This window comes from Monodelphis domestica, chromosome 1 (assembly GCF_027887165.1).
Source record: "Monodelphis domestica isolate mMonDom1 chromosome 1, mMonDom1.pri, whole genome shotgun sequence".
Lineage (NCBI taxonomy): Eukaryota > Metazoa > Chordata > Mammalia > Didelphimorphia > Didelphidae > Monodelphis > Monodelphis domestica.
Window position 1 is genome coordinate 314,116,110 of NC_077227.1, and position 18,524 is coordinate 314,134,633.

General features: G+C 36.6%; 1 protein-coding gene across 2 annotated transcripts in view; it reads left to right on the forward strand.

Moving 5' to 3' along the window:
- RAD50 (RAD50 double strand break repair protein) overlaps positions 1 to 18,524 on the forward strand; it is a 102,271-nt gene that overhangs the window by 20,639 nt on the left and 63,108 nt on the right. For both annotated transcript variants that reach the window (XM_001366157.5, XM_007473444.3), the window contains exons 9-12: positions 13,102 to 13,295; positions 13,594 to 13,800; positions 15,325 to 15,507; positions 15,929 to 16,086. In XM_001366157.5, coding sequence (XP_001366194.1) covers positions 13,102 to 13,295; positions 13,594 to 13,800; positions 15,325 to 15,507; positions 15,929 to 16,086 — 742 coding nt within the window. The remainder of the gene's footprint in view (positions 1 to 13,101; positions 13,296 to 13,593; positions 13,801 to 15,324; positions 15,508 to 15,928; positions 16,087 to 18,524) is intronic.

Here is an 18,524-nt window from a genome sequence, read left to right on the forward strand (position 1 = left end):
GCTATGAATATTCCTGTATGTGTCTTTTTCCTTATTATCTCTTTGGGGTACAGGCCCAGCAGTGCTATGGTTGGATCATAGGGCAGACAGTCTTTTATCGCCCTTTGGGCATAGTTCCAAATTCCCCTCCAGAATGGTTGGATCAATTCACAACTCCACCAGCAATGAATTAATGTCCCTACTTTGCCACATCCCCTCTAGCATTCATTACTTTCCTTTGCTGTCATGTTAGCCAATCTGCTAGGTGTGAGGAGATACCTCAGAGTTGTTTTGATTTGCATCTCTCTGATTGTAAGAGATTTAGAGCACTTTTTCAAGTGCTTATTAATAGTTTCGATTTCTTTGGCTGAAAACTGCCTGTTCATGTCCCTTGCCCATTTATCAATTGGAGAATGGCTTGATTTTTTGTACAATTGATTTAGCTCTTTATAAATTTGAGTAATTAGACCTTTGTCAGAAGATTTTGTTATGAAAATTGTTTCTCAATTTGTTGCTTCACTTCTCATTTTGGTTACATTGGTTTTGTTTGTACAAAAACTTTTTTTTTGATGTAATCAAATTTGATGTAATCAAAATTGTTTATTTTACATTTTGTGACTCTTTCTACATCTTGCTTGGTTTTAAAGTCTTTCCCTTCCCACAGGTCTGTTAGGTGTATTGACCTAATTTACTTATAGTTTCCTTCTTTATGTTCAAGTCGTTCATCCATTCTGAGTTTATCTTGGTGTAGGGTGTGAGGTGTTGATTCAAACCTAATCTCTCCCACACTGTCTTCTAGTTTTCCCAGCCGTTTTTATCAAATAGTGGGATTTTGTCCCAGAAGCTGGGGTCTTTGGGTTTGTCATATACTGTCTTGCTGGGGTCACTTACCCCAAGTCTGTTCCACTAATCCTCCTTTCTGTCTCTTATCCAGTACCAAATTGTTTTGATGACCACTGCTTTATAATAGAGTTTGAGATCTGGGACTGCAAGGCCACCTTCCTTTATATTTTTTTCATTATTTCCCTGGATATCCTTGATTTTTTTGTTCTTCCAAATGAACTTTGTTGTGATTTTTTTCTAATTCAGAAAAAAAGTTTTTTGGTAGTTTGATGGGTATGATGCTAAATAGATAAATAAGCTTGGGTAGGATGGTCATTTTTATTATATTGGCTTGTCCTTCCCATGAGAAGTTAATGTTTTTCCAATTGCTCAAGTCTAGTTTTAGTTGTGTGGAGAGTGTTTTGTACTTGTGTTCATATAGTTCCTGCGTTAGTCTTGGGAGATAGATTCCTAAGTATTTTTTTTTGTCTAAGGTGATTTTGAATGGGATTTCTCTTTCTAATTCTTGCTGCTGAGCTGTGTTGGAAATATATAGAAATGCTGATTACTTATGCGGGTTTATTTTGTAAGCTGCAACTTTGCTAAAGTTGTTGATTATTTCAACTAGCTTTTTGGTTGATTCTCTAGGATTCTTTAAGTAGACCTTCATATCATCCACAAAGAACGATAACTTGGTCTCCTCCTTGCCTATTTTAATGCCTTCAATTTCTTTTTCTTCTCTAATTGCTACTGCTAGTGTTTCTAGTACAATGTTAAATAATAGAGGTGATAATGGGCATCCTTGTTTTACTCCTGATCTTATTGGGACTGCATCTAGTTTATCCCTATTGCAGATGATATTAGTTGATGGTTTTAGATATATACTGTTTATTATTTTTAGGAACGACCCTTCTATTCCTATGCTTTCTAGTGTTTTTTTTTTTAAACCCTTACCTTCCGTCTTGGAGTCAATACTGTGTATAGGCTCCAAGACAGAAGAGTGGTAAGGGCTAGGCAATGGGGGTCAAGTGACTTGCCCAGGGTCACACAGCTGGGAAGTGTCTGAGGCCAGATTTGAACCTAGGGCCTCCCATCTCTAGGCCTAGCCTTTCTAGTGTTTTTAATAGGAATGGGTCTTGTATTTTATCAAAGGCTTTGTCTGCATCTATTGAGATAATCATGTGATTTTTGTCTGTTTGTTGATATGGTCAATTATGTGGATGGTTTTCCTAATATTGAACCAGCCCTGCATTCCTGGTATAAATCCTAGTTGGTCATAGTGAATGACTCTCCTGATCACTTGCTGGAGTTTTTTTTGCTAGTATCCTATTTAATATTTTTGCATCTATATTCATTAGGGATATTGGTCTGTAGTTTTCTTTCTCCGTTTTTGATCTGCCTGGCTTTGGAATCAGTACCATGTTTGTGTCATAAAAGGAATTTGGTAGAACTCCCTCTTTGCTTATTATGTCAAATAGTTTGTATAGTATTGGGATTAACTGTTCTTTGAATGTTTGATAGAATTCACTTGTGAATCCATCAGGCCCTGGGAATTTTTTTCTTAGAGAGTTCTTTGATGGCCTGTTGGATTTCTTTTTCTGATATGGGATTATTTAAGAATTCTATTTCTTCTTCTGTTAGTCTAGGCAATTTATATTTTGTAAATATTCATCTATATCACGTAGGTTGGTATATTTATTGCCATATAGTTGGGCAAAGTAATTTTTAATGATTGCCTTAATTTCCTCTTCATTGGAGGTGAGGTCCCCCTTTTCATCTTTGATGCGGTTAATTTGGTTTTCTTCTTTCCTTTTTTAATTAGATTGACCAGTTCTTTGTCTATTTTGTCTGTTTTTTCAAAGTGCTAATTTCTAGTCTTGTTTATTAGTTCGATAGTTCTATCACTTTCAATTTTATTAATTTCTCCCTTAATTTTTAGGATTTCTAGTTTGGTTTTCTTCTGGGGGTTTTTAATTTGTTCGCTTTCAAGTTTTTTGATTTGCATTTCCAATTCATTGATCTCTGCCCTCCGTAATTTGTTAATATATGCACTGAGGCATATGAATTTTCCCCTGAGTGCTGCTTTGACTGCATCCCATAAGGTTTGGAAAGATGTTTCACCATTGTCATTTTCCTCAATGAAATTATTGTTTCTATGATTTGTTCTCTAACCGATTTTGGAGTATCATATTATTTAATTTGTAATTAATTTTTGATTTGGTTCTCCATGTACCCTTACTGATCATTATTTTTATTGCCTTATGATCTGAAAAGATTGCATTTATTATTTCAGCTTTTCTGCATTTGTATGCCATGTTTCTGTGACCTAGTGTATGATCAATCTTTGTGAATATGCTATGTGGTGCTGAGAAGAATGTGTATTCCTTTTTGTCCCTATTTATTTTTCTCCATATATCTATTAACTCTAATTTTTCTAAGATTTCATTCAAATCTTGTACCTCTTTCTTATTTATTTATTTTTTTATTTGATTTATCTAAATTTGATAGTGGTTGGTTCAAGTCTCCCACTAATATGGTTTTACTGTGTATTTCCTCCTTCAATTCTCCTAGTTTCTCCATTAGAAATTTAGGTGCTATACCATTTGATGCATACATGTTGATTAGTGATATTTCCTCTTTGTCTATACTCCCTTTTAACAGAATATATTTACCTTCCCTATTCCTTTTAATCTGGTCTATTTTTGCTTTGGCTTTGTCAGGTATTACGATTGCAACTCCTGTCTTCTTTCTGTCAGTTGAGTCCCAAAAGGTCTTACTCCATCCTTTAATTCTAACCATGTGAGTATCAACCCGCCTCATATATGTTTCTTGAAGACAATATAGGTAGGGTTTTGGGTTCTAATCCAATCTGCTATTTGTCTACATTTTATGGGCGAGTTCATCCCATTCGTGTTCAAAGTTATGATTGTCACTTGTAGATTCCCATTTTGATATCCTCCCCTAATTCTGACCTTTCTTCTTTAGCTATAACCTTTAAACCAGTGATTTACTTTAGATCAGTACCCCTAGTCCCCTCCCTTGATGTGCTTCCCTTTCTAGCCCCTCCCTTTTTTGTACCCTTCCCCTCCTCCCTCTCCTTCCCTCCCTTTTTATGCCCCCTCCCCCTCCTTAATTTCCCCTTCTCTCTTACCCTGTTGGATAAGATAGAATTCAAGATCCCAATGGATTTAGATGTTCTAAGCTCTCAGAATTGATTTCACTGAGAGTAAGGTTTAAGTAATACCACTTCGCGCTCTCTTCCTCTCCTTCTCATAGGAGAATTCTTCCCCTCTCATTCCCTTTATTGTATCTTCCCTTCCCATGTGTATCTTTGTGTGGGAAAGATTATTCTTTTTAGTTTTTTTCCCCTCTATTTCTTGAAGTAGATCTTAGTACCATCAGTGATTCCCCCCCTACCTTTTTCTTTCAGACCCCCTTTCACCAAATTGTCTTGATGCCCCAATCTTTCCCTATGTGTGATTCTTCTAACTACTCTTATGATGTATACAATCTTTGAGAGTTAAACATTACATTTTCCCCACATATTAATATATATAATTTTATATAAATGTATTCCTTATAGAAGAGAGTTTGAATAAAAGAAAAAGATAAGATTTATCTCCTTTTCCCTTTCTTTCATATTTAACTTTTCATGTTTCTCTTGCTCTCTGTGTTTGGATGTCAAATTTTCCACTAATTTCTGGTCTTTTCTTAGGGAATACTTGGAAATCTTCTATTTTGTTGAATGCCCATACTTTCCCCTGGAAGTATAGTCAGTTTTGATGGGTAGTTGATTCTTGGTTGGAGACCCAGCTCTCTTGCCTTTCTAAACATCATGTTCCATACTTTGAGGTCTCTTAGCATGTTTGCTGCTAAGTCATGTGTGATCCTTATGGGGGCTCCTCTATATCTGAAGCTCCTCTTCTTGGCTTCTTATAAGATTTTTCTCTTTAGCTTGGAAGCTCTTGAATTGGGTGATTACATTCTTGGGGGTTGTCTTTTGGGGATTTAGTTGAGAATGTGTTCTATGAACCCTTTCTATTTCTATATTGCCCCCTTGCTCGAGAACATTTGGGCAATTTTCTTCTATAATCTCCTGTAGTATGGCATCCAAGGTTTTTGTCTATCTCTGTTTTTTTGGACAGACCAATGATTCTCAAATTGTCTCTCCTTCCTCCATTTTCCTGGTCTGTCACCTTGCCAGTGAGATATTTTATGTTTTCTTTTAATTCATTAATTTTTTGACTTTGCTTTATTAATTCTTGCTGTTTTGCAAGATCACTGTCTTCCAGTTGCTAAATTCTGTTTTTTAGGGACTGGTTTTGCTTTTCAGCTTGGTCTACCCTTCTGTTAAGAGGCTTCCAGCTCTTTCTCCAATAATGAGGTCTTGTTTGTCAGGCTGCTGAGCTCTTTCTGAATTTTTTCCCATTTTTTCTTGCCAGAAGGTTTCCATCTTTTGGATAAGCTCCAATTTGAGTTCTTCCAGAGCTGGTGGATAATTTCCATTTTGGTGGGCATGTTTTGATTTTGTTTGAATTTCATCCTCTTTCTCTTCTGTCCCTTGGGTATTCCCCCCATAAAAGTTTTCAATAGTCACCTTTTTCCCTTTCTTCTTGGAGGGTTGGTTTTGGGCAGTGTGAGCCATCCCTTTGGTGGTTGTTTTCCCCCTTTCCTTTTTGGTCAGAGGTCTGGGTGATATGGGCGGGTTTTCTGTGGATTTAAGTTGCCTCAGACTAGTTCTTCCCAGCCTCCACGGTTTGTTAGCACACCCACCCCCATGCTCTGTGGTCTCTTCTCACAGGTGCGCAGGAATCTCTTGTAAAACTGCTCTGAGGGGTGGCTCTCTGGTAGTCCCTGTCAGTTTCCAGGGAGCCTGGCGTGCCCCCCACCCCTTACTACAGCGAGGAGTGGAGCTTTGGCCTTAGGCAGTTTTTACAGTTTCTCGAGACTCCACACTGTTCGTAGTTTGCAGGGGCCCTGCGGTCTGCGCTCTCTCCAGTGCGCAGTGTCCACCATTGAAGCCACCCTGAGAGGTCGTTCCCTAGCAGCTTTTAGATCCCAAGGACCCTGGTGTGCCCCCCACACACAGAGACGTTCCTTACTCACTCGCTGTCCTGGTGAGCACTCTGAGCCCCTACTCTGGTTCCGTGGGGGAAGAGGGAAGGGCAGCTCAGTTCATGTTTTTGTGCAAGCTTTTTCTCCTCCTTATAGTGTGGAAATGTTCAAACCCCACGTACCTTTGTTTTTGTGGGTTGCTGGAGAGTCCCTCCGTTCTTCCAGAGATGATTTTCATGCTCTTTTGAGGTAGTCTATTTCGTTTGGTGCTGGGGAGAGGAAGCGATTCCCCTCTAGATTGCAGCCATGTTTACCTGGAAGCCCGCATTTCTTATTCTTAAGATTAATAGTGCTAATATGGAGTCAGGAGGACTAGGTTGAAATCTGGTCTCTGATCCTTCCTAGCGATGCAACCTTGGGCAAGTGACTTAACTCTGTTTTCCTAGCCCTTGCCCCTCTGTCTTTAGGGTTGATACTAAGACAGAAAGTAAAGGTTTAAAAAAAAATAGTGCGAAGATGGCGGCATAGAGGCAGTGAAAGTTCAGACCTCTGAAAACCCTTCCTTACCAATTACAAACTTAATGCTCCCAGGGGACTGAAAATCAAACCTAACAACAAAACAGAGCCAAGGAACCCTCCTGTTGGACTCAATATAAAAGGTCCGCCCCCTGCCCCAAAAGCCAGAATTCGAGAACACTTGGCTTTAAGGGGACGGGAGAAGAAAGGACCCAGGGACCCCTCCCTCCCCCCACCTAGAGCGCTAAGTATGGAACCTCTGGGCAAACAAAGGTGCTAGTCTGGAGGGAGTACCTTGCGGGCAGGGTTGTGCCAGACTCAGAGCGTTGAACACAGGTGGTGGGGAAGGAGCTGGAGAGGGAGTACAGAGTGGGCAGCCTCCTTGCAGTAGGAGAGACCCTCCATATTGCTTCTCCCTTCCAGGAGGTTTTTGCCTCAGGGCACATCCAGCCCAACCCAGCAGGACTTAATCCCATCAACAGTCTTCAGAGGTCAGGGAATCTCAAGCTCCAACGCCCTTCCCTCACAGACTGTTGGACTTGAATCCAATCAAAGCCTCCAGAGCTAAAACCCCTCCTCCACAGCCTGCACTGAGAGACTTGCTGACAAAAGTCCAAAAGTGAAGACTGACAGAAAAGCCCAGACCCACAGATCCAACACATAATGAGAGGAGCAAAAGTGTAGGCAACTACAGGGGGAAAAGAAGGGGCAAATTATGAACACACAACAGAAAAAGAAAAAAGAAATTACAATCAATAGTTTCTTTATACAAGTAATGAACAAAGAGCAAACGGAACAGAGCAGGAGGAAATACCAAACAATAAAACAGAAATTCCAGCGAATTGGACACAGGCTTTGGAAGAACTCAAAATGCAATTCAAAACACAATTAAGAGAAGCTGAAGACAATTGGTAAAAGAATTTAAAAATCAAGATAAGTCATCTGGAAACAGAGGCACTTGAATTAAAACAAGAAAATAGTGTCCTGAAAGCCAAAATCAACCAGCTTGAAAATGAGGCAAAAGAGATGAAAGATGAGGCAAAGAAGATGAAAGATGGGGCAAAGGAGATGAAAGATGAGGCATAGAGGATGAAAGATGACCTCCAAAGAAAATCAGATCAGAAGGAGAAGGATGACCAAAAAGCCAGGGATAAAATTTAGTCTTTAAGAACTAGAATACAACTAGAATCAAGTGACATCACAAGGCAGCAGGACACTATAAAACAAAATTTAATGAATGAAAAAAAATTGAGGAAAATATGAAGCATTTCATCCACAAAACAGAAGATTTATAAAATCGTGCCAGGAGAGACAACTTAAGAATCATTGGTCTATCAGAAGACCATGACAAAAGGAAAAGCCTAGACATCATACTACAGGAAATTATCCAAGAAAACTGCCCTGATATTGTAGAACAAGAGGAGAAAGTGGAGATTGAAAGAATCCACAGATCACCTTCTGTACTTAATGCCCAACTGACAACACCCAGGAATGTTACAGCCAAATTCAAGAACTATTAGACCAAGGAAAAATATTACAAGCTGCTAAGAAGAAGTTATTCAGATACCATGGAACCACAGTGAGGCATGGAATATGATATTCCGTAAAGAAAGGGAACTAGATCTACAACCAAGAATCAACTGCCCAGCAAAACTGACTATATTCTTACAGGGGAAAGTATGGTCATTTAACATAATAGAAGAATTCTAAGCATTTGTAAAGAAAAGACCAGATATGTACAGAAAATTTGATGTCCAAGCACAGAATTCAAGAGAATCATCAAAAGATAATTTAAAAAGAGGGAAAAAAGAGCAAAACAAAACAGAAAAAAACCATTTTTTTTTAGAGACCCAATAATAAAATGATATGCATCCCTATAAGAAAAGAGGTCATTGGTAACACCTAAAAATGGTTATTACCACCCAGGCAGCTAGAAGGAGTACACTTAGAGGTAACACTAACAAACTGTATAAGATGAAATGACAAAACATAATGTATATAGATATATGTATGCATCAATACATACATATGTGTGTGTTTGTATGTACATGAGCATATATATATACACACACAACTAGAGCTAAAAAAAGGTTAATACTAAAAGAAATGGGAAAAGAAATTGAAGGGGGTAAATTTATATGTCACAAAGAAGCACATGGTGGAAGGGGGGAGAACATCAATACACTGGAAGGGTAAAGAGGTTGGAGATAGGAAATACTCAACTCGTATGTGCATTGAAATTGACCCAAAGAGGGAAAAACAATCCAATCCATTACGGCAGAGAATTGATTTGCGCCCTATAGGGAAATAGAAGGGTAACAAACAGACTTGTGGGGAGGGAAGCAGTATAAGGGAGGGAGAGGGTGGGGGTTGTTTAAAAGGACTGTAAAGAAAATAGGGGGGGGAATAGGAAGGGAGGGGTGTAGAAAGGGAAGTAAAATAAGAGTGGGAATTAGGGAAACTGATTAAAAAACAAAACATTGGGGTAGAAGGAAATAGTGAAAGAAGAAAAGGCAGGATTAGGAGTAGAAATTAAAATGCTGGGAAATACACGGCTGGTAATCATAATTCTGAATGTGAATGGAATGAACTCACCCATAAAATGCAAGAGAATACCAGAGTGGATTAGAATCCAAAACCCTACCATATGCTGTCTACAAGAGACACACATGAGGAAGGTAGATATGCATAGGGTCAAAGTAAGAGGATGGAGCTATATCTATTGGGCATCAACTGATAAAAAGAAGGCAGGAGTCACAATCATGATATTTGACAAAACCAAAGTAAAAATAGATCTGATTAAAAGGGATAGAGAAAGTAATTACCTCCTGATAAAATGCAGCATAGACAATGAGGAAATATCAGTACTCAACATGTATGCACCAAATGGCATAGCATTCAAATTTCTAAAGGAGAAACTAGTGGAACTCAAGGATGAAATAGATAGAAAAACTATACTAGTGGGAGACCTGAACGTTCCTCTGTCTGAACTAGGTAAATCAAAAGAAAATATAAATAGGAATGAGGTAAGAGAAGTGAATGAAATCTTAGAAAAATTAGAATTAGTAGATATGTGGAGAAAAATAAATAGGGGAAAAAAGGAATATACCTTCTTTTCAGCAGCACATGGTACATTCACAAAAATTGACCATGTATTAGGGCATAAAAACATTGCAAACAAGTGCAAAAGAGCAGAAATAATAAATGTAGCCTTCTCAGATCACAATGCAATGAAAATAATAATTAGTAAGGGTAAATGGAGAGGCAAAGCAAAAATTAATTGCAAACTAAACAATATGATTCTCCAAAATCGGTTAGTTAAAGAATAAATCATAAAAACAATACTTTCATTGAAGAAAATGACAATGATGAAACATCCTTTCAAAATATATGGTATGCAGCCAAAGCAGGACTCAGGGGGAAATTTATATTCTTGAGTTCATATATTAACAAACTAGAGAGGGCAGAGGTCAATGAGTTGGGCATGCAAATTAAAAAAACTAGAAAGTGAACAAATTAAAAAATCCTCAGATGAAGACTAAATTAGAGATCCTAAAAATCAAAGGAGAAATTAATGAAATTGAAAGTCAAAGAACAATTGATTTAATTAATAAAACTAGAAGCTGTACTTTGAAAAAACAAATAAAATAGACAAAGTACTGGTCAATCTAATTTAAAAAAGGAAAGAAGAAAACCAAATTGACAGTATCCAAGATGAAAAGGGAGATCTCACCTCTAATGGAAGAGGAAATTAAGGCAATCTTAAAAACTATTATGCCCAATTATATGGCAACAAATATGGCAAGGGGGATAAACTAGAAGCCTTCCCAGTAAGATCAGGAGTGAAACAAGGATTCTTATTATCACCTCTATTATTTAACATTGTACTAGAAACACTAGCAGTAGCGATTAGAGAAGAAAAAGAAATTGAAGGTATTAAAATAGGCATTGAGGAGGCAAAACTATCACTCTTTGCAGATTATATGATGATCTCTTTAGAGAGTCCTAGAGAATCAACCAAAAAGCTAGTTGAAATAATCAACACTTTAGCAAAGTTGCAGGATATAAAATAAACTCACATAAGTCATCAGCATTTCTCTATATCTCCCAACACATCTTAGCAGCAAGAATTGGAAAGGAAAATTCCATTTAAAATCACCTTAGACAATATAAAAGACTTAGGAATCTATCTGCCGAGACAAACACAGGAACTATATGAACACAACTACAAAACACTCTCCACACAATTAAAACTAGATCTAAACAATTGGAAAAACATTGATTGCTCATGGGTAGGACGAGCTAACAATAAAAATGACCATCCTACCCAAACTTATCTATTTATTTAGTGCCATACTTATCGAACTACCAAAAAACTTTTTTTCTGAATTAGAAAAAACCATAACAGTTCATTTGGAAGAACAAAAGATCAAGGATATCCAGGGAAATAATGGGAAAAAAATACAAATAAGGTGGCTTGCAATACCAGATCTCAAACTATATTATTAAACAGTGGTCATCAAAACAATTTGGTATTGGCTAAGAGACAGAAAGGAGGATCAGTGGAATAGGCTTGGGGTAAATGACCTCAGCAAGACAGTCTATGATAAGCCCAAAGATCCCAGCTTTTGGGACCAAAATCCACTATTTGGTAAAAACTGCTGGGAAAATTGGAAGACAGTATAGGAGAGGTTAGGTTTGGATCAATATCTCATACCCTACACCAAGATAAACTCTGAATGGGTGAATGACCTGAATATAAAGAAGGAAACTAAGCAAATTAGGTGAACACAGAATAGTATACATGTCAGATCTCTGGGAAAGGAAAGACTTTAAAACCAAGCAAGAGCTAGAAAAAAAATCACAAAATGTAAAATCAATAATTTTAATTACATCAAATTAAAAAGTTTTTGTACAAACAAAACTAATGCCTCCAAAATTAGAAGGGAAGCAACAAACTGGGAAACAATTTTCATAACAAAAACCTCAGACAAAGTTGTAATTACCCAAAATTATAAAGAACTAAACCAGTTGTACAAAAAATCAAGCCATTCTCTAATTGATAATTGGGCAAGGGACATGAATAGGCAATTTTCATTTAAAGAAATCAAAACTATTAATAAGCACATGAAAAAGTGTTCTGAATCTCTTATAATCAGAGAGATGCAAATCAAAACAACTCTGGGGTATCACCTCACACCTAGCCGATTGGCTAACATGACAGCAATGGAAAGTAATGAATTCTGGAGGGGATGTGGCAAAGTTGGGATATTAATACATTGCTGATGGAGTTGTGAATTGATCCAACCATTTTGGAGGGCAATTTGGAACTATGCCCAAGGGGCAATAAAACACTGTTTCCCCTTCGATCCAGCCATAGCACTGCTGGGTTTGTACCCCAAAGAGATAGATAATAAGGAAAAAGACATGTACAAAAATATTCATAGCTGCACTCTTTCTGGTGGCCAAAAATTGGAAAATGAGATGATGCCCTTCAGTTGAAGAATGGCTGAACAAATTGTGGTATACATTGTTGATGGTATATATTCTGCTCAAAGGAATAAAAAAGTGGAGGAATTCCATGGGAACTGGAATAACCTCCAGGAATTGATGCAGAGTGAAAGGATCAGAACCAGAGACTGATACACTATGGTACAGTCGAACGTAATGGACTTCTCCATTAGTGGCAGTGCAGTGATCCTGAATAACTTGGAGAAATCTATGAGAAAAACTACTATTCACATTCAGAGGAAAAACTGTGGAAGTAGAAATATAGAAGAAAAACAAGTGCTTGAATACATGGGTTGAGGGGATATGGCTGGGGATGTAGACTCTAAATGACCATCCTAATGCAAACAAAAACCACATGGAAATAGGTTCTGATTGAGGACACAAGTAATACCCAATGAAATTGTGCGTCGGCTGTGGGAAGGGTGGGTAGAGGGGATGGAGGGAAATAATGTGATTATTGTAACCAAGGAATAATGTTCTAAATTGACCAAATAAATTCATTTTAAAAATTAAAAAAATAGTGCTAATAAAACATGTAGGTAATAGGATGATTAATACTTTTCGGAGAGTTGTTATTTAGATGATTGAAATGCCCTTTACTAAACAAAATCCTAATCTGTCAGTGACTCCAAAACATAAAGCATTAGAACTTGCTGGAAACACATAGATGTTAATTTGTTCATTGTTGTCTAGCAACTAATAAGTATCAGAAATGGAATCTGATTGACCCCAGGTCTACTTGACTCTAGGCCCCGTGTAATATAGTACCTCTAGATAATACTTATAAAAGTGCTTTTTATCTTCTAAAAGTCTGAGTAATATAATTATTTGAACTTGCACTCTTGAAAATCATTGTCCATGAACATTTTTCCACACCATACCATATTTTTTAATTGAATATTAAAAATTAAAATGTTAGCTCATAATTTTAAATGAATAAAATTGTTAATAGGGCAGCTAGGTGGTACAATGGATAAAATCCTGGGCTTGGAGTCAGGAGAATTCATCTTTCTGAGTTCAAATGTCACCTCAGACACTTATTAGTTGTGTGACCCTAAACGGGTCACTTAACTTTGCCTTAGATCCTCTTTTGTAAAATGAACTGGAGAAGGAAATGGCAGACCGCTGCAATGGGGTTACAGAGTTAGACATGACTAAAACAAATCAACAACAACAACAAGAATTGTTAATAGTTCTTATACATTTTTTTATGTCTAGGCCGTCTACAACTACAAGCAAATCACCATCAACAGAACATCCGAGCTAGAGATTCATTAATCCAGGCTTTGGCAACACATTTAGAATTAGATGGATATGAGCGAGCACCATTTAATGAAAGACAAATTAAAAATTTTCAGAAGCTTGTGAAGGAGATAGAAGAAAGAGAAATAGAAACTAATAGACGAATGATGGTAGATATTTTGTAATATGTGTCAATCCATCTTATTTTTCATCTGTTTTCATTGTTTGTCTAATTAAAGTATTAATCTTTAATTGGAATTTAATGTGAGTTCTTTTAAGATATTTTCTTGGCTCTGATATATTTTAAAATGGTTATTGAGATAAACATTAAAGGAACCTTTTTTTGTAAAGGTTAAAAAAGAGCTTGAAACCATTATATTTTAATAATCATAAATGAATTTTCCATCTGTGTGTGTGTGTGTGTGTAATGACAAAATTTTAATGCTTTTTTTTTATATTTGTATTTAGAATGATTTTGCAGGAAAAGAAAGTATGAAACAAAAGCAGATAGATGAAATAAGAGATAAGAAAACTGGCCTGGAAAGAATAATTGAACTGAAATTAGAAATACAAAATAAGAAGCAGACTGAACTGAAAAATGTAAAATATGAACTGCAAGAGTTAGAAGGCTCTTCAGACAGAATTCTCGAACTGGACCAGGAACTCAGAAAAACCGTAAGATGTCTGTCCAATGTAATTAAGGAATAGGCCTAATGACCTCCTTAAACATCATTTATGTTCATGTTTTATCATATTTTTTGCTACAAAAATATGGTAATGTGGTAAATGATGTAGAGTCCATTCAAACAGATAGTGTCAAAAAGTATAAATTTGCATACCTTTGTGGTGAAGTGACTGCAGTGCTTCTGAGAGAACAGTTATTTCAGGCTATGGTAATAGACTTTTAGATGTTCTGAGTGTTTTCCAACTTTTAACAGAAAACCCAAAATATACATGGAGGCAGTCTGTTGGGAGGTCATAACTCCTTTTCTCCACATTTCTTGTGTTTTTAAAAATGCTTTTTAATTGTACTATTTTTTAGGAAATAGAATAAAGAAATTGGTAAAGAAGTCAAAATGTATTACTCATGATATTTTCCACTAAAATCTTCCTTCTCATAGACTGTGGCATAAAGGTAAGCCTGAGTTTTCCAAATCTTTGGCAGCAGAGTCCAGATTCTATCAGGGCCTGCCAAATAGGAGAGGCTTCAGATTAAGCCTATTGACATGATGACTACATGTCACCTAAGGACAAATCTGGCAAAGTTCAGGCCTCATCACTAGGCCAATTTTTTAGATGTAACTACTCTTGAAGACCATTTACCCAAGTCATAATTGTTATCTATTGGTGGAGGGAATGCCCAAACCAACAAAACACCATAGGTCTTTGAAGTAAGAAATTTGTCATAGCCAATATACAGTTCATCAATGAAAAACCAGCTCATCTTTTTATTCATAATTTTTCTTACATTGTTAGTTAGAGTTTAATGAATACATTTTTACTTGGTTCTCCCAGATTTGGCAGTTAAGGAACTTTGGAGAGAATAGTTTTAATTCAGTGATGAGATCCCAGAAGCTAGATTGCAGAGGGCTGAGGAGTGAGTGAGGAGGAAAAGGAAATGAGAGAAGCAAGTATTTACACCAATTTTTCAGGCTGAAAAAAGGAGGAGAGTTATAGGATGATAGCTTGAAGCAATAGTCAGATCTAGAGAGGATTTTTAAAGAATTTTGGTATATTTGAAGGGATTAATGAAAAACCCAGTAGGTAGAGGATGAAAGCTCAAGGTTAATGAAAAACCCAGTAGGTAGAGGATGAAAGCTCAAGGTGATCACTGATGGGGCTGATCCCTTCCCTGTTTGTCAGGTCATGAGGGAAGGAGGGCAGGGCAAAAGATGATGTCAAGAATAGTTTTTCCCACTCTTTGTGCATCTTTTGGCTTATTTTTCTTAGTTGTCTTCTGGTGGGAATATTCATGAAATTTTTACCAAAACACACATGGCACATTATATGTGGTTCAGCCAACTGCATACATACCTTGATTTGCTAGAGAGTCTCCATAATTGGTATGGAATGTGTTTTTGGTCATATCTAGGTCTTTCCACCTCTTTTTTGGTGCCCAGTGGCCTTCTAATGGAGTTTGCAATTTTTTGTTAATTGCTGCTACTCAGAAGGTAAACCTGTGTTGCTATTTTCCCTTAGGAACTTGAACTTGGCAAGGCAGAGAAAAACAGTAACATAGGAGCACTAAAAGAAGAAGTACCAGCACTATTACGGGAGAAAGGAGACCTGGACAGAAGCCTTCGTAAATTAGACCAGGAGATGGAACAGTTAAATCACCATACCATGACAAGAACTCAAATGGAAATGCTGACCAGAGACAAAGTATTGCATCTTAATTCTAGTGACTGATTTTAATGTTGTGTTGAAATTTTGCTTGGCATTAGTAATTGTTGAGCCAATGTATTGTAGCAGATAGATTCAAAGCTAGCAAGACCCAGATTTATGTCCCACTTCTGACAGATACTGTGTAACCTCTGTGACCCAGGGCAAGACAAAATTACTACCTCAAGGGTGCTCTAGGCAATTCTCTGAGACTGTTACAGATTGGCAGAGATGCCAATCTGTATTGTAAGCTGGAATTTCTTCATTTCGGAGTTTCCTTTGCCAATGAAATCACAGGTCTAATCCCTGTCTATTAGTAACTGAGATAATAATATTTCATTTGGTATCATAATTAGTATATTAAAACTGTCAGATGCATTTCCAATAAAAAATAATATTCTTAAAAATGTTTTTTCCATAGGCTGACAAAGATGAACAAATAAGAAAAATAAAATCTAGACACAATGATGAATTAACTTCATTGTTAGGCTATTTTCCCAACAAAAAGCAACTTGAAGACTGGCTTCATAGTAAATCCAAAGAAATTAATCAGACAAGGGACAGACTTGCCAAATTTAAGTAAGTGGTTATTCATTTAATATTTATTGTAAGAGTCTTTTGTTCCTACACTGGACTTCTTAAAATTGTTCCTTAAATCAGTGATTGTAATAAAATGGCATATTTTAATAGTTTGCATCATATAGCATCTTAAGATTTCCAAGTGCTTGAGATACATTGTCTCATTTTATTCTCATGGCATCTCTATAAGACAGGGATTTATCACAAGATGTGACATTGTTGAGGGACTTGCCCAAGGTTGGCTAGCTCATGTCTGTGGCAATATTTGAGAAGCAGGTAGCATAGTGAAATGGGCTATATAGCAGAGAGGGCTGTCCTAAAAACTAGAAAGACTTGAATTCAAATTCTGACTAACACACTGGCTTTGTTACCCTATAGAAGTTGCTTAACTTCTCAGTGTTACAGGCAAGTCTCTTATGACTATATTTTGTAAAAGGGGTGCCAGCCTGCATTGGTAGAAGGGGTTTCTTCATTTGGAAGTTTCCTATACTAATGAAATCACAGGTCCAATACTTATTCCTCTGTACTTTTATATATGAATATGTGGAATTGTGTAGGTCAGAGTTATAAAATAGTGATGATTTGTTCTACTTTATGAAATCTTGTGTAGCTGTTTAAAGAGATTAAGGAAAACAGATTCATTATGACTTTATTTATTAGTTTCTGTGGTCCTAATAAGGGATCTTTTAAAGTAAATGCTATGTATTATGGTATATATGAGTGATCAATCCCTCATAAATGAGTATTTTTTGTGGCAAATTAAGAAAACACCATCATGATGTACTGTTGAAATATTTTTTGTTATATCTAATCTGTGGCCTCCAGCAAACATAAATTGATACCAAGGGCTTCAACAACTCTAAGGATCTCATACTCTTTCAAGTCTATGTTCTGAGGATATAGATCTTCTCTCTCTACTGCCTTCAGACTTGGAGGATTCTTCATCTGATTCAAGGAACACTAAACTACTGCCCCAAGGAAGCCAAGCTGCATTAGTCTCTTTTAAAATTGAGATTATCAGTACTATGTCTAAACTTTGAAAGTCCTAAACTGCCCTGGGCCAGACAATTTCAGCATCTTGACTTCTCTTATCCTAACTTCATTTGTTCATTAAACCTTCATTAGACTCTACCTTTCCTTCAAGCTCTCATTTTGTATCTGATATAAATTTTCAGTCACATATATAGAAAAAGACTGTTTTTTGCTTCCACTTCCTTTCCTATTGCTCATTTCTCAACCTTCAGTTGAATGGTTTGCCATTCAACTGAAATTGCTTTTTCCAAAGTTAATGATGACCTTCAATTGCCAAATTTGATAGTCTTTTCTCAGTGTAGCAGTTAAAATTAGTTTCTCTGCTAGAAGTATTATATTTTATGAGGTTTATTAAAGATTAAGAATTTAAGAAAATACAAGTAAGAAATCACATGCCTAGGAGGGCCGAAAGGCCCATTCAATTTCACTTACATCATGAGAGACATGTCTGCTTGGAAGCAGAAGTAGGAAGAGAGTTCAGTAGGTTTTTACAGCCAATTAAATAGAAATTTTGATCTTGCCCAGGTGAGGATCTCAGTGAGATTAGAGGGCATTCTGGGAACTAAAGCAAGGACTTCTGGGGATTGAAGTCCGGGGTTCAAATCTCCATTTTTACATTCCCTTGTTTGATCGTTATTGGGGAAAGAAGTTTCCCCAAAAAGGATCATGAAAACATAATCAACTTAAACATTACAACAATTTGAGGATAAGAGGGAAATAAAAGAACAAAACCAATAATTGCTAGATGCCAGTTAGGGGGCAGTCCCCTTTGGCATGAAAGTATAGATACAAATAAATAAATGTTCAATCAACCACACCCAAAGTTCATTTTGATCTTCTTGTGCAGCTTGTGGTCTGGAGGCATCTTCATGGTGTCTTCTCCAAACAGTTCAGTTTCTGGATTCAGAGAGGTAGCATCTTTCTTTACCTAAAATTCTTCTTAAAAAGAATTTAAACTTTGCAATTTAAAATAATAATATTTTGTACATTTCTCCTTTAAAAGGGTGATTGAAAGATACAGGATCACTTAGGGGGATGCATGGCTGAATTATGAGATATATGAGTCAATTGGCAAGAGAAATTAAAAAGACATCAGAAAAATCCAAATAAAAAATAAATTTTCTGGATGAAAATATAGACTATCAAAGTCTTATGTGTAAAAATTCTAAGTAAAGGAAAAATAAATCCATAACAGGTCCTTGAATCAGGGCCCAATTAAAATAATCTAAGCAAGTAAGCATTTACCCAGTCAGTAGCCAGGACTACAGAAAGTTTGCACACTATGAAAGACAGAAAAGGGACCAGATTATAGGACCAAGTAGGAACCAAGTTTGGGGATACCATCCGTAAGTATTTTCAGAGTGAGTGTGGACACAAGGAAGGCCTATGTCTTAACAATGTTAAAC